This window comes from Melampsora larici-populina (genome assembly GCF_000204055.1).
Source record: "Melampsora larici-populina 98AG31 unplaced genomic scaffold MELLAscaffold_9, whole genome shotgun sequence".
Lineage (NCBI taxonomy): Eukaryota > Fungi > Basidiomycota > Pucciniomycetes > Pucciniales > Melampsoraceae > Melampsora > Melampsora laricis-populina.
This window is the reverse complement of record NW_006768773.1, coordinates 704,271-726,617: the sequence shown is the minus strand read 5'-3', so window position 1 is coordinate 726,617 and position 22,347 is coordinate 704,271. Positions and strand designations below refer to the sequence as shown.

The following is a 22,347-nucleotide window of genomic DNA, read 5'->3' as shown; positions in this document are numbered from 1 at the left end:
TAACAGCAATATTTGTAAACATCCATCTTCGCTAACAACAACTACAGTTTGCTTCACAACATTACATTTAACACTTATACTAACAACAATATTCGTAAGCATTCTAACCATCTTCGCTAACAACAACTACAGTTTCCTTCGCAACATTTGATAAAACAATTGCCCCCCAAGCATTCCATGACGGAAGTTGTGCACCCATCTTCTCCGGAAGCGCGTTCTGAAAATCAGTACCATGTCGAGGTTAAGAGAAACAGGCTGTATTTTGATCCCGAGGGACGAGGAGAATCAGGCTGTGCCGAGAAAGAAAATCCAATATCGACACCGCTCAAACTCGGAGCACTGATATCCGTCTGGTACACAATTTGGGCTATAAAGTGAGTCGAGCTGTTTCGCCATACCCATCACGACATTACCTCTAACCGGCGATTTCATACCTCTTTGTACATAGGGTTTTTAACACATTCAAATCAATTTGTTCCTTGTGGTATCATAGCATCAATTTATCAAGATGTTAGAATCACATACACATATATATTACTTTTTACTTTTATTTAGCCTGGCTTTGCAATCCCAGGCCCAAACTGTTGGGCCTACTGTAATCACTTTGAAGGACAAGCCTACTCATGAAATCCCTAAGCTTTATGGTATGATGTATGAGGATATCAACGTTGGTCATCCTTCAATTAAAACAGTAGCTTCAAGTTTCACTCTGTTCACCAAGCTTGTTAAATTGATTCCTGTTTCCAATCTTTAACAGCACTCAGGAGATGGTGGTTACTATGCGGAAATGCTTCGTAATCGAGCTCTCCAAAGGAAAAATATCACAAATCAACAGGATGCCTTAGAGGCTTGGAGTTCTATTGGAAATATCAAGCTTTCGGCTGTAGATCTATCCAAATCTCTTCCACTTTCTGAGGCTTTACCAAACGCTTTAGAGGTTACCGTACCAGCTGGCCAAGAAGGAGCCATTGTGAATTCGGGTTATTGGGGTAATTTTCAATTTCTATCTTTGACATGCAGACTAGCGGATCCGACCCAAATCATTCATTTGAACTGACGGTTTTTTAATCCATGTTGGGTACACATGTTTATCAGGTATGAAAGTTGACAAATCTTGGACTTATACCGCCTCATTCTATGCCAAGACAGCAACTAAAGGTATCAGATGTGGTCCTAAAACTACCGTCCGATTAATGAGTGTTGCTCAACCTGCAAGAGTTTTAGCGAAACAAACAGTAAGACCATCATGTCTTACTGATAAATGGCAACGATTTGAAGTTCAATTAAATCCGAAACATTCCGGTATCGACGCAAATAACGCATTCACCATCACATTTGTTTCGGACTCCACGAATGATGAAGTGATTCATATCACTCTAGCAAGTTTATTTCCGCCCACTTTCAAAAATCGTCCTAATGGTGTCAGGATTGATTTGGCAGAGGTGAGTTGATCATCTAGAAAGGAACACATTGTAATTTGTTTTGACTATGATGAATGTTTTTTTTTCAAAAATAGGCCACAGCTGCTCTTAAACAGACTTTCTTTCGATGGGGCGGGTAAGTGTTTTTTTTCGGACAGCTTCAATCATAGATCTGATGAATTTGAACACCTTAGCAATAATATTGAAGGTTATAGTCCAGATGACAGATGGAAATGGTATGAAACTGTTGGCCCATTGACTGAACGACCTGGACGTGTAAGTCTATAAAGTAACTCAACTATGAAAGACGAGAGCTAATTTTTGAAAACATGTTTTCTGTGATTCAGAAAGGAAACTGGGGTTATACCAACACAGATGGTAATTCTTTGACTTTTTAATCTTATTGCACATACACCGTTTCAACCATCAATGAAATTTCTGGTGCTTAAAATTGATAACCTAAACAGGTTTTGGATTGTTCGAAGTCTTGCAATTCGTCGAAGACTTGAACATGGAATTCATTGCATCAGTATGGTGGGTCACAATCACTGATCCAATCGCATCTAACTCGAATCAGGCATATCCATCATTGATAACATCTCACCCGTGTTTGTGCTCTTCTTTTTACCATCAGGTCTGGTCTAAATTTATCGCCATTCAGGGCTGTACCCGAGTCAGAAATAGATAAGTACATACAAGAAGGTGTGGATATGGTAAGCTCTTGACCCCCGACACAACATATCAATCTTTGGAATGCTGATATACTTTACTCCGATGATTAGCTCAATTTCATTGTGGGACCTGTTTCAACAAAACAAGGTGCTCTTCGCGCCTCTCTAGGTCACCCCAAGCCTTTTAACGTAAGATTTGTGGAAGTTGGAAACGAAGATTTCTTTGACTCTAACACGTATGTTATACCTTTGATCCAAAATCAACTGAAAGTGAATGAAAATCACAATTTCTAACTTTTGGTTGTATGTTGTGATTGGAAATCTATCATAGCTATACATACCGATGGAAACATATTGCACCAGTTCTTATGAAACAATTTCCTCAACTTAAGTTTGTTGCCACCACTTTACCAAATCAACCAGAACTTTCACCAGCACCATTTGGTTGGGATATCCATAGCTACAATACAGCGGAATGGTATGGTAAGTCTTATGTCCAATCACATTAAGCTTTGATAAACTCAAGATACTTCAGCAGACTTAAAGTCATGAGATTTAGCTTATTTGTTTATTGTTTCATGATCAGTTCAACATACTCAAGACTACGATTCTTTTCCACGAAATGGACCCAAGATATTTCAACTCGAGGTGAGTTCAGAGCTTATGGAAGAGATATTCAGATGATTGAATACCAAATCAAATATTCCTGTAGTTTGCTTCCAATGGGCCTAAAGTTGGGCAAGGACCGAAGAGCCCAACGCTACATAGAAGGTGCAGTGGCTGAGGCAGCCTATATGACAGGATTTGAGAGAAGTGAGCTGCAACTTTCACCGCGCTTTCATATGCCTGCAATATTGACACATCTTTACTTTCGATTTCAGACTCTGACATAGTCGAAGGTTTGTATTAATTGTGGTTATGTTTCACAAGAACCTTGATAAGTCGTCTAAAGTGGTGATGTCTATGTTATCAGGTATTGCCTATGCTCCTACTCTCTGCAATATACAGGTTCCTGAAGCATCACAATGGGTGAGTCGGATTCATCTTGAAGTCATCCACATATATTTGACGTAACTGATCAAACTCTTTTTTGGTTTTCAATCATTCTAAGCACCCCAATTTGATTGATTTTGAGTACGTTGATGGATAATCAACTTTTCTGCTTACCTTTCCTTGACCACACTTGAAAGAAATCGGCAAACAAGACCTGATTGTGAGATATTATGATTCATTTTACTTTCTTAGTGTTCTTGGTGTTTACCCAACAGCTTCGTATTATGTTCAACAAGTCAGTTTATTTTACCTCCTTCAAGTTCCGATATGAGATATTGATTCCTCCAATTTATTTTTTGAAATTATAGATGTTTGCCACATATCTAGGAGATAAATATTTACCTTCCAATTTACCTTCAAAGATTGATAAACTGAGTTGGTCAGCTACAGTGTCAACCTCTGATGGTACAGTATTTGTGAAGGTAGGTTCTAGTAGTTTACTTTTCTCGATTTGATTTGGATCACATATAACTTAACTTCCTTTTTCTCTCTTACTTTTCCTAGTTAGCAAACGCAGATGAATCGGATCGAAAGGTATCCATTGAATTGCCTTTCAATACTGAAAATCAAATCACTACTTTAACGTTAGAAAAATTAGGAAATTCTATAAGTGTGCCTGTTAAAAAACAAGTTCCAGTTCAATCAAATTCAATCTCAATCTCATCATCATCTCAAAGTGTTACTGTGATGATCATTCCAAGATCAAGATAAAAACGAATTGTATCATGTGAAATATCTAAGTTTTCAAATGTATTTGATTTTGTAAAACAATTTACTATGTATGAATGACATTTTTTGCATACACGGACTTTGAAATGATAAACTGGAGAGTCAACCTTTTAATTACAGATCCTCAAAATGGCATGGCTCTAGATGTCACTTCAACACCTTGACTCCATGCCAGGTCTCAAAATCTGGTTGGAAATCCTCCTGATTGGTCAAACATTTGATATATCCGGAATTTGTCTCTTTGGTTTTTAGATACCATGTATCTTGGTTGTACGCGTAACGGCCACAGAGGCAGCTTTTTTAATTAATCTAACTAAGAAAGACTTGAAGAATCAGACTGAACTACATGATAAGAAGATCTGTGAAAAAGGCGGAATTCTGTGGGCGGCCTACATAACATGTTCTGACCCTTTACAATATTAAAGACAATTTTACTAATAAATATATTTGAGATTAAATTAAAAAAGATAACAAATAAGTTTGTGAACGTATCAATAAACATAACAGTAGTAACAATAATAGACTAGCCAGGGTGGGAGGGAGGTAAATGAAATTCAGATGAAAACAAATGTTTTATCGAAAAACTTTTTCAGGATAATGACTTGGATGTAAAATTTTATAAATTATGATAATATGAATTTTCTAGACAAGGATGACAACGTGAGGATTTTTAGGGAAATCATACTTGACTCATCCTAGATCCTATCCTTTACAGATTAGAAGAGTTATCTGATCCTTTGAGATGATCAGCTCTGTCTAGTAGTCTGATAGGAATGGAGGAGAGTTGTCCACCCGTCTACATTATCCGAAAAACCCTTTCCCCGACCTATTCCCGTATGTCAATATGAGTACCGACTTCCAGGAATTTGTCTCTTTGGTTTTTAGATACCATGTATCTTGGTTGTACGCGTAACGGCCACAGAGGCAGCTTTTTTAATTAATCTAACTAAGAAAGACTTGAAGAATCAGACTGAACTACATGATAAGAAGATCTGTGAAAAAGGCGGAATTCAACCACCCTCGTAGGTAATAGAGTAGTGATGTAAGAATCCTTTTTTCGAAAAGGTGATAGGTGTTGAACTTCGATATGCCTATTTTCCCAGTCATGCGTCGTATGTTCCCCTATGTTAGCCACCAGGCGTGTATAAAGACAAAAAATAGAATATTTTTTTGTACTAACTATTTTTTGGGAGATGTGGTTTCCACAACATGTCCGTGACAAAAAAGAGTTTGTTGTAGAATATTTTCTGGAAGAAAAGATTCCAGTGGTGAACAAAAAAGTGGTTTGACCCTGTGGAAGAGTCGCTTTTGTGTTAGCGTGCAATAAGAAAGTGTTAAGTCTCACTGAGACTTACTTAACGCTGCCCATGATTGAAGAATATCAATGGGGTTATCACTTCCTACTGGCCCACGGCTGTGGAGAGGAGGTGCAAGCAACGTCAGCGAACTGCATGGCTTTCAAAGAATAGTCTTGAAACTATTATTTGATGATCGTAAATTCAAGGATTTGACAAGGCTTGAATGCTCACGAGAACAGCTCCAGGGAATTCGATATGTTCTCCTATGGTAAAACCAGCTGCTTGAGCGAAGTGTTTAGTCTTGTGTAGGTTTAGGATCGGGTGAGTGCGAATATAAAGCTTGAATGCTTCGCTAGACCACCTGCCAATCGTTTGAATTGTTTCCATCTCCATCCCGCTTTGTGCATATGCTGTCGCACCGCCGGCTCTTAAAGAGTGACCTGATCTTTCTGAGCCAAAAATTTGTTGGAGTCGGTTTATGAACCAAGAGCGGGTTGGTTGTTTTCCATTCGCTCTGAGTAGCCATAGAGGGTGGTAGGGAAACTTCTTATCTCGAAAGTGAGTATAGTGAAGGATGATTCTAATTGGGCAAGTCTTGTCGTTTGGACGGCTACAGATGGAGACCGGGGTACCTTTGTATTTAGGGTCTCCCTTGTGATACGGGAGGTTGTAACATGCAACTGTGCCACAAATAGAAAAAACAAGGGATGACCGGCGGATAGACTTGCGTGAATTCCGTAAAGAGATTGCATCGGGTATCGTGAGCTCGCCTAGACGGTGTAAAGCCGAAAAGCCTAATGTGATGATGGTGTTGAAGAGGGCATCATCGAATGTTGAGTTAAAGAAAAAGGCCGTGGTTTCTACGTCTCTGATTGTGAAGGCGTTTGCTTGGACTGTTGGAACAGCTCTTGTCTTTTGGCATCCTTTAACTGACGCTTTGACTTTTGCTGATAGTCGAGCTTGCACCACGAAAGGGAACTTCTCCTGCATACAGTACACGATGCCGGTTAGGTATTTGTTGACTGTTTCAGGTTGAACTTCGCGAGAAATAACGGAAACGAAATGAGCTAGGTTAGTTTCGTCCGGCCATGGTCTTATAATGTGATCTTCGCAAAACTTTATAAATCGGTTGAATCCTGATTTATACTTTGCTTTCGTGGAAGGTTCTAGGTGATTTGAGATATCTCGTTGATTTAATTTTTCTCGTTCTTCAAAATTCAAATTTTTAGATGTGGGTTTTTGGGATTTTTTGATAGTGTTAGATTTTGGCATAGTAGGTGAAAGAAAAAGAAGAGACGGAAAGAAGGGTTTCCGAATCTATTAAATCAAGGATGGGAGGGAGCGGGTTTGAAAACCTCCTTGGAGGATTTCGGCGTTTGGTTGAAATGTTCGAAGTTGTAGGTGAGGCACTAAAGCTCGAGCGTAAGAGGTTTTTCCTTTTGAAAGAGCGTCTGCGACTTTGTTGTTTTCACGAGGTACATGTCTTACCTTTACGTCGATTTTTTGTTTTAGCATAAGAGAAACTATGTATTTGAAAAGTATCCTGCCGGAGGCCGTAGGCCGGTGAGAGCAGAAGAGATATGCAACAGATTCAGAGTCGGTAAAGATTACCACTTTTGAAGCTTCCAGGTTGACTGCCATTTGAACAGCTGACACAACTGCAAGAAGTTCTGCCCAGAAACTACAACGGGCTGGCGGCGGAATAGAGTAGTTCCAGGCACAACCGTTCGATGGTTGCCAAAATCCGAAACCAGTTGGGCAAGCATCGCAAAAGAACATGCAGTTCGCTTCGGAGAGGTTCCAGTGTAGAGAGCTTAGGATTTGACGACCTGGCCAAGCTTCTAGGGCATCCGCGAGCCAATTTAAATCCTCGACATTCAAACGGTTGAGAGGAATGTGAGCATGACGCATTGACTTCGCTGCAATTTCGTCCCAAGATGATTGTAGGGCCCAACGGCCCAAAGGGAAAATGTTGAGGCCCCAATTGGCCCAGCCAGTAATTTGTTGCCATTCTACTAAGGGGTGTGAAAGCTTTGAGGTGAAAGATCTCAAAGCAACAATGAGAGAAATATGTTTCCCTTCAGGAAGGGAGATAAGCATTTCTTCACAATTCACGGAATAGCCGATAATATCGAGGGTACTACCGAATATTTGTTTTTCCCAAGCCCAAGGTAGATTGATAAAATCGAAAATTTTTAGAAATTTGGCTTGATTTAAAGGAATTTTGTGACCTTTGAATTCGACAATGTCTGAAGCTAAGCCAATTCCCCAAGAATCGTCCATGTAGGCGTTGAGGTCGGTTATGTTGAATTCGAAATAAGCAATCCATAAGACTAAAGAGAAAAAAGCACACCATAATTTCGGAGAGCTTGAACAACCGAAGTTGACGTTTCTATCTGCGTGGAAAGCATTTCCAATTTTCACTATTTGTCGAAACTGCCATTGGCGTGAGACTGGTAAGTTTCGAAAGGCTGCATCAACATCTGATTTCCATAAGATGAATTTTTCTTTGCCGAAATAGTGAAAAAGAAGATATGGAACAAAGTAAGGGATGCTGTCTAAATCTATCTTGATGTCTTCTTTATTAATTAGATCATTTGGGGAAGGTTTACCAAAGGACATATTTGTACACATCCTTACCTTCCCGGAGGTAGGATTTGTCGCTAGACATAAAGGGGAAACTTTCATTCCTGGGAGAAGGGTGTAAAAGGGAGGAGAAAATCGGTTGAGTTTCAGTTCTTTGTCCCTTGTTTTGAAAAGCACTTCTTCTGCATCAGGACCAGAGGCGTGATTTTCGTTAAAAACGGTATCATCAGAAGGTTTGGCAGAGATTGGCCAGAAACCATCTGTGAGACCTAATAAGATTGAGTCAACGAAAGGTTTATTTGGATGATTTTTTAATAATAATTTTAAATTTTTTACATTAATTGAACAATTGATTTGAAAAAGATCAGGGCGCCTTTTGATAGCACACGCTGCAAGGGGGTCTTCAGAAAGAGGGGGCGCAGAAGGAAGAGGGTCGGCATAAATTGAAGATTCGACGGCTGCAGAGAAACCTTTGGACAGAGTGTCAATTTCTAAGCCACGAAGAAAAGTCCTAGCGTTCGGCTCATTTGTGAAAGAGGCTTCCTTGATGATGTTCAAAGCATCCATCTTTGTTACATACCCCGTGAACTCGCTCGCATTCATCGTCTGGAAGGGGACAAACACCCAAGTTCCAGTTATTGCAAGGCTGATCAGCCAGAGGTAAAGCTCTAGAGTCTCAGACCTTGTATGGCGGTTTGACTTGTCTACCTTTCTGTTTCTTCGACGAAGTCGTTTTAGAAGCACTTTTATTTGAGGAAGGTTGATATGAGGAGGGTGCTGCTTCGATAGCGAGACGGACTGGGTGAGGAGCAGGGATAGAGGACTTTCCGAGCTTGCTGGTACTGCTATAAAGGATACGATTATCAATTCCTTTAAGGGAATCGTGAGCATAGTCTCCCCAGACAAGGGTTGGACGAGCCGCGAACTCTTTTCGCATTTCCACGTCAAAATCTCTAGCATCTTCCCAATGGACTTTTGCCTGAAAAAGACCGGGAAGACCAAGGATGTAGCCGAAATATTTAATGATGGAAGGAGCCGCAGGAGGGAATGCAGCAATGTAGGCATGTCGAAGAACTGCAAGTAAATTTTGCCAATGGGTGTTGTCGACAATTTTTCTTGCAGGCGCTCCTTCCACATTTTTGAGGTCGCCGTCGGCATCGAGGCGGAGGCGGCTTTGAGGAGGATCTGAGGAAGCCACAGCACCGTAGAATTTCCGGAGATCAACGAAATTATATTCGAGAAGATCTTTGGTGAGTGAATTTTGCCAATTTGCAGGTCTGTTTTTACATGAATTAAAACGGGCCACGTGGGTTTTAATGTCAGACTTGTATAATAAGACAATTTTGTTGATGTGTCCGGAAAGAGGAGTAAAGACTTCAGGCTTGAGGTGTTTGTTCTCATCCAAGTATGGAGCGGAAATGACATCGCCCAAGATACTGGGATCAGAGAAGATTTGGCCAGAGACAGCTGGAGCTGATCCAGAGACAGCTGGTGCTGAACCAGAGGCAGCTGGAGCTGATGAAGGTAAAACCGGATTTGGAAAGAGAGGTTCGATAGAAGAGCTGGAGGAAGGAGAGGAGGGAAAAGGAGTCCTTTTTCGCTTCCCCTTGTCCAATCTAGAAGAGGGAAATTGGACAGTTCTAGGTAAAGGAGCCGGTCGTGAAAAAGAAGAACGACGTGGGTTCTTAACAAGTTTTGGGACCGGACTTTGACGAGGGCTCTTAGAAAAATTGATTCGGTCGAGTAAGGAGGGTCGAACGGGAACTTGGCCCACAGAAGCAAGGCTGATGCCTGGGGAAGCTTCTCTCTGAATAGGAGGCGAAGGAGGCGCAGGAGGGGGGTTCCTGTTGATGGCTGCACCCAAAGGACCTGCAGGGAACATGGAGACATCAACGATACCGGAGGTACCGACGGCAGAGGGAGTCGGAATAGGTCGATCCATAAAACCTTTAAGAGGAGCGAAGAGCTTGGTGTCAGGTGGATCCTCGAAGTTCTTGCCAAGAACCACAACAGGCATGGAGAGGGGTTCGAGGTTGGCGGGAAGGGAGGTTTGAATTGGGTAAGAAGGCCTTCCTGCCCTTTCGTCCAATTCGATGGCACATCGAGCGACGGCAGAGAAGTGCCAAACAAAGTCATAATCGGACGTTGGGATAATAGAAGCCACTTGGGTGCGAAGCTGGGCCATCGACGTGACCAAGCTGCCACCAGTGTTATCATAATTCTCGAGAATTTTGTCAATATCTTTAAAATTCTTTGTAGCGTTGAAAGAATCAGCGATCATAGTCGATGAAAGTTCTTATTTCAAAGATAGAAATAAATGAAATTCAGATGAAAACAAATGTTTTATCGAAAAACTTTTTCAGGATAATGACTTGGATGTAAAATTTTATAAATTATGATAATATGAATTTTCTAGACAAGGATGACAACGTGAGGATTTTTAGGGAAATCATACTTGACTCATCCTAGATCCTATCCTTTACAGATTAGAAGAGTTATCTGATCCTTTGAGATGATCAGCTCTGTCTAGTAGTCTGATAGGAATGGAGGAGAGTTGTCCACCCGTCTACATTATCCGAAAAACCCTTTCCCCGACCTATTCCCGTATGTCAATACAAGTACCGACTTCCAAGACTCAACCACCAGTGACGAGGCTGTACCATAAAATGGCTCCACCTTTCAATTACAGATCCAAATAACCCATAATGGCACAGCTCCAATATCTTTTCTTGAAGCCTCCAATCCATGTCAGGTGTTAAACTCAAGTTGGCAATCCTCCCAATTCACTTGATGCCTGATTTCCTTAACCACAATTTGACCACTCCATCAAGTATCATACAAGGCCACTCTGACTATCACACCCCTCCAAAATTCCCCCAAAACAAGGCAAAATCCTGCTTTATAGTTCTGTTGCCCTTCTCAAGCCAAAAAATCAACAAGAAAAATGGTCAACATAGAAATTTCAAATATTTCATAGTTAGTTCTTCCTCTCTATACCACTTCAATTATTTGCATGGTTTCACTGATTTTGTATTCCTCAAATATTGATTCAGCAAGCCGACCAATCAACAAATCAACACTGTGAGCTAGGCAATCCTAAATTGCAGCCACCAGGCTCTTCTGGATTGAATCATGGGGAGAAACAGGCAAGTTCTTAACTCTGTATAGAGCCACAATCCTTACGGTGTAATGTTTGTCTTGGTGTAGGTTATCTTCAAACACCCACTGCCACTTGGGTGTCCAGCTAAACACACCCAGTATTTCCCCCAGCATCAATCCATTCATTTTAACCCTCCCTACATCCCTCTGCCATATCAAATACCCCCTTCAAGGAGCCCTCTCTTAGGCTGTAGTCCAACCCCCAATGTTGGTTCTACCAGAACATAGGATTCTTTCATCACTCAGATCAACACTCACTTCAGCCCATTCATATTTGAAACCTCTTGATCATTGCAAAGCACCACCTCAGCCAGTTCTTCAACCTTTTACAGTAACTTATCCCCTGGCCCTCCCTCATACAGTTCATGGGGCTCTCTTTTGAAGAGACATTCCCCTGTAATGGACTCACATCTCTTTGACAAGAACAACAACAATGGTAAGTCATGTTTTTATATCTGAAAATCAAATCCTTGGCTGAAACTCTTGACCTTTTTTAAACCAACTTATGTCTTTGATGAGAACAACAAGAACAGTAATTGTCTCTTTGACAAGACCCACAACAATGGCAAGTCATTAATTGATCTGTTGAAACCAAATGACTCTATCTTTTGAAATCAATTCATTAGCTGATCCTGTTTATTTTTAGAACTACTTCTTGGCAATTTGGACATTGTTGTGCCTCCTGCTCAAGCCACCAAAAGCTTTCAAGCTCCTGATACCATCAGCTCAACTCCTGATGTATGTACACAATGAATCACAGAAAATTGATGTAAATTTCAATCTTTTTCAACTGTGTTTGAAGAATCAAGCCTGAGAAGCAAAATCAAGCCCCAGAGGCCCCTGTTTGAATACACACATATCCACCAAGCCAAAATACAACAACCAAGCTCCAAAATTACCTACCTATACCACCTTGCAACCAAATAACATGAGTTTTAGCAGCTGCAAATCACAGCTTTCTTCATCTTGCAACAAACAACTCCCTGGTGTTTCCAAAGCTCTCTGGCAGGCCTGGGTCAATGGAGGTCTTTCAATTGTGGTATCTATCCACTGTTCAAAGGGGTATAATAGTAAGGATAAAAAGACAATCAAAGTGTCTGGCTTCTTTGACAACACCTTTGAAGCTTTCATCAAATCCACCTTGACTGCACCTGCCACTTTGACTATGGGTTTCCCTATTATACTTGAGAACCCTTTGAAGACCAAGAATGCACACTGATCTCTTGCTAGAGCACTCAGGACTTTTGTGGTAGGAATTTTTGCAGAGACCCAAGACTCCAAGGGTTCTGATGGTGAAAAATCTGGTGCTTTGGATGGAGTATGTTTAATCTATTTCCATTTCTTTTGACTTGCATGTATTGCAGTGAAACTGACACAGCTATTGGTCAGTCTGAAATTCTTAGCTCAGGTAAACACAATCTGTAAATGTTGATACAAGGTCTTGAAAAGGACTTCAAGGCAGTTGAACACATCACCTGAATTCCAAACCCAAAAGATGTTAAACAATGTTTGATCATCAATTCATTGCACATGCACACTTTGACAAATGACTGGCTATGTTCTTCACTTTTTCTCATCCTCCTCTCAAACATCATGTCAGGTTGAGTTTGGTCAATTATAATTACCCTGATATGATCCCTTTCAGGTTGATGAAGTCTGTGGTGTGCATGAGGTGAATCCACTCATGAAGCACTTTGAGTTTTGCTGGATGATTGTCTGCAACTACAGTCAAACCTCTGAAATCTGGTGGGCTTGGTGGAAGCCTTTTGGACCGGATAGCAGAGGTTATCGGATTTTAGAGTCAAACTCCCTGCTAAAAACCCAGCTTGGTGGACCAAAATTTGACCGCATATCAGAGGTTATCGGATTTTCAAGGACCGGATTGCAGAGGTTTGACTGTACAAGCAAGAGAAGAATTCTCTCCTAAGTTTGAATTTTGCTAGGCTGAGGGATGCTATTCTTTGGTACACGGTGTGCCATCTTCAGATCATCCATGAGCTAACTAGTGACCTGGGAAGGCTCACACCTGTTCAATCCTCTTGCCTTCACAGAGCTACTGGACAGTCCAAGACATCAATACTGGTACCATACTTTCAACATCAACTAATTCTTGCAACTCTAGCCATTCTGGAAATACACAATTCCAACAAATCAGTGTCAGAAATGTGGTATGCAGTTGTGAAACAGGCAGTGGATCATACCTGACTTTTGCAGTGATCAGAAACCTGACAACACTGGGCTTGCAAGGTAAGATATGGTGAAGCAAAAATAACTCAACATAGCAGAATCAGAAACAAATAAACTTCATAAAGATCAACCTACTTTAACCTAATCCATATCTCTTCAAACTCACATCTCAAATTTACACACCAATATATAATACAAAAACTCCTATATAGCTATTCCTAAAAACCAGTCATGTACTTCCAACTGCAAAAAAAAAAGATTTGGCAAAAGAAAAACATTAAGGGTACACAAACCTACAAACCGACATGAAAACCCATGTAAAAAACCCGTGACAACCCATCTGAATTTTTGATTTTTTTGACGGGTTTTTTTTGATGGGTTGAAATTGGCCAAATCTGATCACCCGTTGGAAAAAATCATTACCCATGGACTCACCCCTTCCTCACCAACACCACACATCCAAATCAATTCACAAAATAATCTCATCTCCACACCAACTCTGCCTCCTTCAAATGTTACCCATTCTCCAGCGGGTTGGCAACGGCCAAGGGCCCATTATTGTGATCAAGGACATCAAGAGCAATCAAAATTGACTTGAATCAAGTACAATTTGGTTATTGTCAATGGAAGATATCCAAATTGTCTCATTTCTTGTCGTTTCTGTTTCTGAAGGCTTCAAAAAATTACCTTTGAATTTAAAAAGAAATCGAGATCAATCAAAATAAATTTAAAACGAGTACTATGTGATCATTGAGGATATCCAACTCGTCTCATTTCTCGCAGTTTCTCTTTCCGAAGGCTTCAAAGAAGTCTTTGAATTTAAAAAGAAATTGTGTGTGTTATGATGCTTTTTTTTATTACTTCAAAGATCTCTGTCCGTCTGTCTGACACGGGTTTGGTTCAAATTGTGCAATTTCAAGTCATTGAAATAAATCGATTCGATTTGAAAAGACATGTATTACACAAGCAATCAAGTTTTGAAGGAAAGGGTATTGGGTGGAGTTATGGCTAAGGTGGATGCAAGAAGAGAGAGGTGAAGTAGAACAAGAATTGACAGGAGTTGCTCGCGGCTGAGAGTTGCTACATCTTGGATGGGATGGGATGGGTTGGGTTGGGGCGCTCAAACCTTTCGAGGGCAACCCTTAAAAAAAACCCGTCAAAAAAATCAGAAATTCAGATGGGTTGTCACGGGTTTTTTACATGGGTTTTCATGTTGGGTTGTAGGTTTGTGTACCCTTATTGCAACCATGACATTAATTTTAGAAAAACCAAAAAAACTGGGTTGAAAAAAGAAAAATTACAAAAAAATATATATATATATAAATATCTTCATCATTCATCATCATATAGATAGAATGAAAAAAGGAAAAAAAAAAACAACTGAAAACTAAAAAAAATAAAGACAAAAACAAAATAGAGGTTTTTTTTTTCTTACTTATCAAAAATGTATTTAAAATTATCATAACAACAAAAGACATTCCATTAAATTCTACTCTTCTTCAAAGATAAAAAAAAATCGTCAATCATACAAAAAAAAAAGACACATGAGAAGAAAAAAAACACCCAAACACCCAAACAATCAGCCCTTGATTTGATTCTTATAAAATAAAGTCTTTAATCTAGATATGTAGGACATTATCAAAGAAAAAAGAACTTGTTAAACAAATCACCCAAAAACCACCCATCAGAGTCAAAAAAAAAAAACTTCATCTCAATTTCCCTGGCAAAAAACAAAACCCTCAGAAAAAAGGAGTCAAGAAAAAAAAAGGTACAACATGACAAATAAACAATAATGAGGATTGCGAAAAAGAAAAAAGAAAAAAAAAGAGAGAGAGAAGACGGATCGAGGGAGGGAGGTAGAAGGAGAAAAAAAGGAAAAAATCAAAAAAGAGACAAAGGAATATAACGAGAGAAAGATATGTGAGCAATATGCAAGAGATATAGATGACATGTCCTATGAGTGGTGGTGGTGGTGATGATCAAACAGAGCAAGAGTTGAAAGAGCTTCAAATAAAACACATGATTTCTTCCAGGACTTAGGCGACGCATGAACAGTTAGGCACGGGATCGGATTAGAGTAGGTGTGTTTGAGAGTAGTAACCCAAAGGGATGAAAGTAAAAATCAAAAATTCTACCCATCCCTTCCACAGGTTGAGATATACGAGCAGATGGAGAGGTTCATAGTAGCACGCTACACCCTTGAAACGAAAGTCAAACAAATTCTGCAAGGCTCGTGCTCAGGGAGACCAAAGCTCAGACAGAGGAACAGCAAAGAAGGTATGTTGAGTGCCCTAGGGCGAACGATGACAGATGAGGAAAGATGTTGAAGTGAGAGGTCGAGTTTTGCTACTTGTTCATACCAAACTTGAACAACAGATCATGAACATATTAAAGGTTGGGACACGTGTTTGTAGGAGATTGGAGTATTGAAAGGATAAAGGTGACAGATTGAGATCAGAAAGATAAGGTTTGACCACTAAAGAATAATACTCTGCAGATTTCGGGTGATGATGATACTAAGGAAGGAGACAGTTTCAATCAACTTGGTACTTTCCCCACCACAACATCAGAAAAGAATAGTAACTTACTCAGTCACTGAAGCCATCACAACCCTCATGAGCGAGGTGTCTGTTGCACATGTATACTGTTTGAGCCAAGGAAACGCAAAAGGTTAGGAAAAGCTAATTGGTAAGAACAAAAACCTAAAGCAGACTAACATGTGTATAGATTTCTTTTTTTGATGATCGGTTAAGACGAACAAATCGATCTTTGAAATATGACCGAGAAGCCTCGTAATCTGTATCATCCCCAACATAATCTGAGAGTAGAACCATCTAGATATATAAGCAGGCTACTCTTTGAGACAGATGTGATTGAGCAAGAAAGATGGATAGAGAGATACGAGATGCTTACCAGGAAAGTATCGAGAGATGGGTGAATAGAAAAGTTTTTGTTTGAATAGATCTGTCTTGTTAAGAACTAAATGATTGAAACAAACCAATTTCAGTTCAAGATGAACAACCAACCATGAAGGTAAACTGGAGACTTACACAAGATCATTGAAGTTTGAGTAAACCACTGTGAATTAGTAATCGTATCAAACAACATCAGAGCTTCCTGCATTTGATTTGCATCCCCATCTTCCAAAAGTGTTGCATCGTAACCGCTGATGGCGACTAGGAAAAGAACAGCTGTTACTCCTTCAAAACAATGGATCCACTTTTTTCTTTCACTTCGTTGACCTCCAACATCAAACATTCTAGAAAAAGATAAATGAATCAGTGAAGAACTCATCAGAGGCCATCTTTTTGATAAGCTTACCGATACTTGAGTTCAGAGACAGTGAATGTAGTTTCTGTGATACCAGTAGTTTTTCCTCGACAATAAAGTATGTCCTGATCCGTAGGAATGTAGTTTGGGTTAAACAATCGATCCAGGTCGGGAAAGAAGCTAAAAAGAGGATGATCAAGATTAGGATCGGTCCAGTAGATCACCCAAGAGGCCTCAAATGAAAATAAAACGTACTAATGCATACTATTGATTTTTTTTTAAATTTGGCAGTGGTAAAACAAAGGTCAGAGAGAGAGATACAAAGATGGTAAGGAGATGAGATGAAACCTTACTTTTCAGGCATTGCCCATTCGTGACCCAAGTCCATGGCTTTCCTTACACCACCATCAACCCAAAGTCGTTTTAATGGTTCAAGATACTGAGTTGGATAAGGTTGACCAGGATTTAGATCAGTGTAAGAGCTAAAAAGAGGCACACAATCCTATGTGGTAACGAATGGGTAGAGGAAAAAAGCAAAGGAAGCCTCGATTTAGTGATGAGATGATCTTGATGAGATGAATGGTCAAAGTAAACCAACGGACCATTAAAGTTTCATCTTCAAGTTCGATTTGTTCACGACTCATGACCTCTAAACAAACTTTCATCCCATCACAAACGTTGATAAAGACCTAGAAGTAAAGTAAAGTCAAGTGGAAGTGAAGTGAAATAGTTAGTTTTAAAATTTAATTTTTTTATCAAATCTAAGACAAAGCAGATGAATCAAGATTTAATTAACCTGTTGACGATATTCTTCTTTCTGTGTAGCAGTAAAACCACCTCGATTATGAACGATTTGCATTTGTTTAAGTACGGTTGTTTTACCTGACCTAATCCAACAGAAAAAGAAGAAAAAGAGATCAAAAGGATGAAAGAAGTGATCGATTTGATTGATTGACTAACTCTCCAGCACCTAATAATAAGATCTTCACTTCCTTAGCCATTCGTTTCTCATCTTCTTTTAATCGACGATCGATTGTCTTTGAGTTTTTAGAATGAGGATCACCTGCACTTGAAGTAGAGAAACAATTACCCATGATTGAGGTAATTGAGGTTGAAAGGTAGATAATTAAGAAATGTAAAGATTAACGAGCGAATGGAGATTGATGTGAAGTGAATTGGTTTGATGTGAATTGGTTTGAATTGATTTGATGAAGTGAAATGATGATAATTTATAATATATAAGTAAGTAAGTAGAGAGTCAATGAGTAATCTTCTAAAGTTGAGCTTGGATGTATAGAGTTAGTTAGGATCGATGAGTGTTAACCGATTAATGAGTTGATGGTTTGATTATGGATTAGATGATGATGAATTGTTGATCACTGAGTTTTGCTGAGTAAAGTAAGTTCAACCAATTATTGTAAAAGGTTGTAGATTGTGCCAAAAAGAAAGAAAAATAAAAAGAATTATTTAGCATTCATCAGATTCAATTTGAATTCAATTCCAATCCAATCCAATCCACCCAATCATCATAGAATCAAGTTGATTATGTATATGATATATGATGGTATATGATATATAAATGTGAGAAATTTAATCAATCAAATCTTCTTCTTTCGGATTAGATTATGAGCGATAGCCAAGAAATCTTGAAAGAAAAAAGAAAATACTTACCAAAACGATTGACAGTCAAAGACACAAAGTCTTGGAGTTTTAAATGAATGCGGATTGGTCGGAACTAGTGTAGTGTAGTGTAGTGTAGTGTAGTGTAGTGTAGTAGTAGCTGATGAAAAAACAAAGCTTGAGATGAGTTTTTCTTGATGGTGAGTTTCTAAAGAGTGATGAATTTGAGAAAAAGAAAGAATTCCAGTGGAGTGAATGCTTACACCATTCAATTTGAAAATCAAAGCACTGTTCAAGTTGAATTGTATGATGTATGTATTGTACTACTGAAACTTGAATTGATGGTTATACTTTATCTGAAGTTCAGTTTGAAGTTAACTACTATCTTTAAGCTATATCTGATTCGAATCGGTTTGAGAAGTTTTACAAAATCAAAAATCAAATCAAAAGTTGATGATGATGATGAAACTTTTTTTAGATTCAAAAAAATAAAAGACTTGATGGTCACCAATTCCAATGGCAGCAGTACTGTTAGACTCAGAGTGGTGTTTAAGCGTACTACAGTCAAACCGGAAAAGCTTGTCACAAATTCCCCGCCAAATTGCTCGAGTTTTGCGGGCAAAATCGGTCAAGCTTTTCCGATTTGACTGTATGTAGAATAACGAAGGATCTAAATTCAGATCAAATACAAAAACAACAACGACAACCTACCACCAAGCGTTAAAGAAGCAAGGCATTCGAAGCAGAAGAAGAAAAAGAAGAAGAATTAAATTCATTCATCCATTCAAATCCATCAGCAGTCATCCTACCAATCAGACAGCTGTGAGAGAATTTACTGGGAGTTTTGATGAGTTTAGTCCTGTCTCAACTTTTTTTTAGACGATCTCATCAAATTAGAACGAACACAGCACCATGTATCATAGCCCAATTGAACAAGAAACTCTTAATACCGGCCTGTGTGCTCACTGCTACAGTCTAACCCGCGCTAATGCATAATTTGGGGAGACTCACTTTCCTATGCAATTAGACGGGTTATGCTTTTTGACCTACACCCCCAAAATGCATAAAAATATGCATTTAGATTTTGGGGTGTATTGCATAGAATTATGCATTAGTACGGTTATTGTATTACCCCACCCATATGGGACAAGAGAGGGTGAAGGTGGGAAAACTTCAGTAAGAAAGTGTTTAATTTTGAGGACATTTGTTGTCTATTTAGTACGATATGTACAGAAAGAAACAAAAACAATTGTTTTCAAGAACATGCTTTATCAAGTACAATGTGTTACAAAAAACAGTCAACAAACAATAACTTTTGAGGACTTGTGCTTATTTGGTACGACATGTACAAAAAGAAAGAAATTGAAGTATTTTTGAAGGCTATCGATAATCAAGTGTTAGATATAGTCACACGTTGGAAGAAATCAGTTATTGCCACTTGTTTTTTGTTACCAAAAAACAGCTCGGACTCAAGCATCTCGGCATACTTCTGCAAAGAGTTGTCCAATTTGAGACCAGAAGCTGTACCAGTGCCCTCTATGTGAGCTAATTCCTTGTTTTCAGTAGCAGACATGATGAAAAAAGATGCAAATTGATCTAAGGGAGCCGAAGATCGTGTGAGGTGGGTGATATCACTTTGCTGATCATTCCAAAGCACAACTGCTGTTGCTTTTTGTCAGTATCACCACCACATCACTGGGTTTGACCTATGCAATACCGCTTCCAAGATATAATTTTTTTTGCTTTGACCCTATGCATCATGCAATATGCAATTAAAATCTTGTTTTGGCCCGCACCAGCGTGGTGGAGACCAAAACCTATGCATTTTGGCTGGATATGCATATGCGCAGGTATACAACAGCGCGGGTTAGACTGTATCTATTTATTTTAGCTTGAGCTTCGGTCAATCATTGACCAAATCGATCAAGAATTGGATTTGAGCAGTCCATAAATCAAATCGAATCATCATTTCATTCATTCATTCAAAAGCGATCCTCAAAAGAGAATTCTTCATGGACATCGACATCGTAGGCTTTCCATTCTAGAATCCTTAAAGCACGGACATTTGATCATTCCAACTCGCTCAACAATTTCACAAAGCCTTGAAGCTTGAACTATGTTGTATCAAAGGCTACAAATTTAAGTTTAGTCGATTTCTTGCTTTTGTAGATTTCTTTACAAACACTTCAGGAACATCTCTACTCACTCAACTCACTAAGGGTACTCAAAGCAAAGTATGTAGCGCTACATACTTTTCGCTACATACTTTTTTTGGCGGGGACAAAGAAAAAAAATATACTTTTGGCCTCGCCTTCCCCGCCAAAAAAAGTATATAGCAAAAAGTATGTACACGTACATACTTACTTTGAGTACCCTTACTCACTCCAGTTTGAAGATCTTCACAAGATCTTTCAATTCCGAATCTTGACATTTGTGTATGCACAACACAAACCTGGTGAGAATCTCAACTACAGTCGCCGCTCGATATAAGCACACATCGAGTTAGCATATTTCGCTATAAGGGTCAAATTTCAGTGAAACAAAAATGCGGGGGGCTTAATTGGAGCACTTTAGCATATAGGCTAAACGCATTTTTTTTCTGGAAATATGCTTACAAGGAACGAGAAAGTGTGGCTTTATAAGCATAAGTAACCACTCTCAAGTCATGTATGCTTATAAAGAGTGGCCTAGAAACATCTAGATTCCAGACAGGTGAGGAAAAAAACAGTAGGTATGCCAGTGGGACTCGAAAGAAATCAGTGGACCCAAATCCTGATAGCAATTCTGCTTGACTAAGACCCAGCCATCAAATTTTATCAAGTCGACCCTACACCACTTTTGTTTCAGCATTCTATCCTGCTCTACATCCTCAATCAAAATGTCTTCAATTGATAAGCAAATAGATGAACTCGTGGATGATCATGGACCCGACTGGAGAAAGCACATCACAGCCTTACACTCGCTTCGAAATGATGTTAGTACTGCCCGCTTCAAATTTGTGAATCAAAAATGTATCACCGACTTCTTTGCCCCAAGCCTATTCCATGAAGGTGAATAAAACCAGATGTCTTAAATGTTTGTGTCGTTGTCCTAGACATACACTCTTATGCTTTGTATGCCCTCTTATGCTTTGTATGCTTTTTTATTATCTATGATGTATCTATGCCAATTACAATAAAAATCATATGCAATTTTGACTTTGATGAAATAAGCATTAGGGTCAATTTCTTCCCAAATATGCTTTTATGCTTACTTCGAAGTGATGCATCGCTCCCTTTAAGCATCAGGTATTCTGCATTTAAAAGGTTGCTTATATCGAGCGGCGACTGTATACTTATCCGCTTGAACAAAATTTAAATCTCGATTTCAAGAAACTCTATCCCTTTCATGCAAGCAGTAAAGACTACAGTACATACATACTTAAAGTTGTAAAACACCCGGAAAGAATGGAAAGGTGGAAAGTAAAGATGAGATTTCGGATGGGTTTCAATGTGTATCTTACATCTCACATGATACGTGTTACGTGTGACATACACACATAGACACTTTTTTTAAAGGGACTTGGTTTTTTGATTTGTCCGATCAAAAGGGAGAAAAAAAAGTCAAGATTTAAAAGTACATCATCGGGGATAAAGTGACACAGACTTGAATGATTGTGAAAGGAGTTTGAATGGGGTTTTGGAATTCTTGAGGTCTTTAAAATAACAAAAAAGGTGAAAGGGGTAGGAATTGGATGAGGACTTTAAAAACGGAGAATAGAAATTGAGTGATTGGTAAACAAAATCAGAATTTTTACAGAGAAAGAAAGATAAGCCATTTTTTTTTCTGGGAAAGTGAAGGTAGGAAACAAGGATTTGATCCCGAGTTTGATCATTCTAAGATGAAGAAGTCAACGAAGTAGGTATGTAATTGTATAACTCACACGAAAAATGTTTTCTTGCATGAAACTTATTACTTGATGATTGAAGAAATCAAATTGAGCGAGACCAAGAAGTGTTTTTATTTTTGTTTTTGAACCAAGTTTATATTACCAACATCTTAGTATTACAAGGATACAAGATCAAGCGGATCACAACACAAGTACAATTATTTGAGGTTGAATGTTCAATGAGGAAGGCGAATGAAGAACATCTAATTAAGGAGAAAAGGGCAGAAAAGCAACCGATCTGAGACTCAGAGACTAGTCTACAAGAAAAATCTAGTGGGAAAACTTTCAAAGGAATATGTATATACTTTTGAAAGACCAATTGGACTCGGAGGAAGACTTGATCGATTTTAATTCATGATCATAGAGCAGAACTGATAGCTCCCTTTGACTTTTGAGCCATAGCAGCTAATCTTGCACAAGGATCA

At 39.0% G+C, this 22,347-nt stretch overlaps 3 protein-coding genes across 3 annotated transcripts; 2 read left to right on the top strand and 1 right to left on the bottom strand.

Annotated features, from left to right (window-relative positions):
* Positions 1-177: 177 nt before the first annotated feature.
* Positions 178-4,297, top strand: MELLADRAFT_104342 (family 51 glycoside hydrolase; the record flags this gene model as incomplete). Its single annotated transcript, XM_007407588.1, has 20 exons — positions 178-374; positions 556-691; positions 758-989; positions 1,096-1,442; positions 1,517-1,557; positions 1,580-1,697; positions 1,769-1,799; positions 1,889-1,955; positions 2,056-2,134; positions 2,204-2,328; positions 2,424-2,575; positions 2,679-2,740; positions 2,827-2,905; positions 2,974-2,991; positions 3,066-3,121; positions 3,204-3,226; positions 3,338-3,380; positions 3,454-3,567; positions 3,650-3,781; positions 4,127-4,297. 20 exons carry the CDS (start codon positions 178-180, stop codon positions 4,295-4,297), a joined length of 2,223 nt encoding a protein of 740 aa, XP_007407650.1.
* Positions 4,298-11,316: 7,019 nt separating this feature from the next.
* On the top strand, positions 11,317-12,136 carry MELLADRAFT_61306 (uncharacterized protein; the record flags this gene model as incomplete). The annotated part of the gene is made up of 3 exons (XM_007407589.1): positions 11,317-11,353; positions 11,564-11,655; positions 11,786-12,136. The coding sequence occupies 3 exons, from the start codon at positions 11,317-11,319 to the stop codon at positions 12,134-12,136; spliced, it is 480 nt and encodes a 159-aa protein (XP_007407651.1).
* Positions 12,137-14,537: 2,401 nt separating this feature from the next.
* Positions 14,538-17,902, bottom strand: MELLADRAFT_47540 (heterotrimeric G-protein alpha subunit (G-alpha, GPA2); the record flags this gene model as incomplete). Its single annotated transcript, XM_007407372.1, has 11 exons — positions 14,538-15,620; positions 15,693-15,748; positions 15,822-15,922; positions 16,018-16,083; positions 16,155-16,363; positions 16,426-16,554; positions 16,630-16,638; positions 16,728-16,876; positions 16,977-17,063; positions 17,171-17,261; positions 17,335-17,902. The coding sequence occupies 11 exons, from the start codon at positions 17,466-17,468 to the stop codon at positions 15,581-15,583; spliced, it is 1,071 nt and encodes a 356-aa protein (XP_007407434.1).
* Between the last annotated feature and the right edge of the window lie 4,445 nt (positions 17,903-22,347).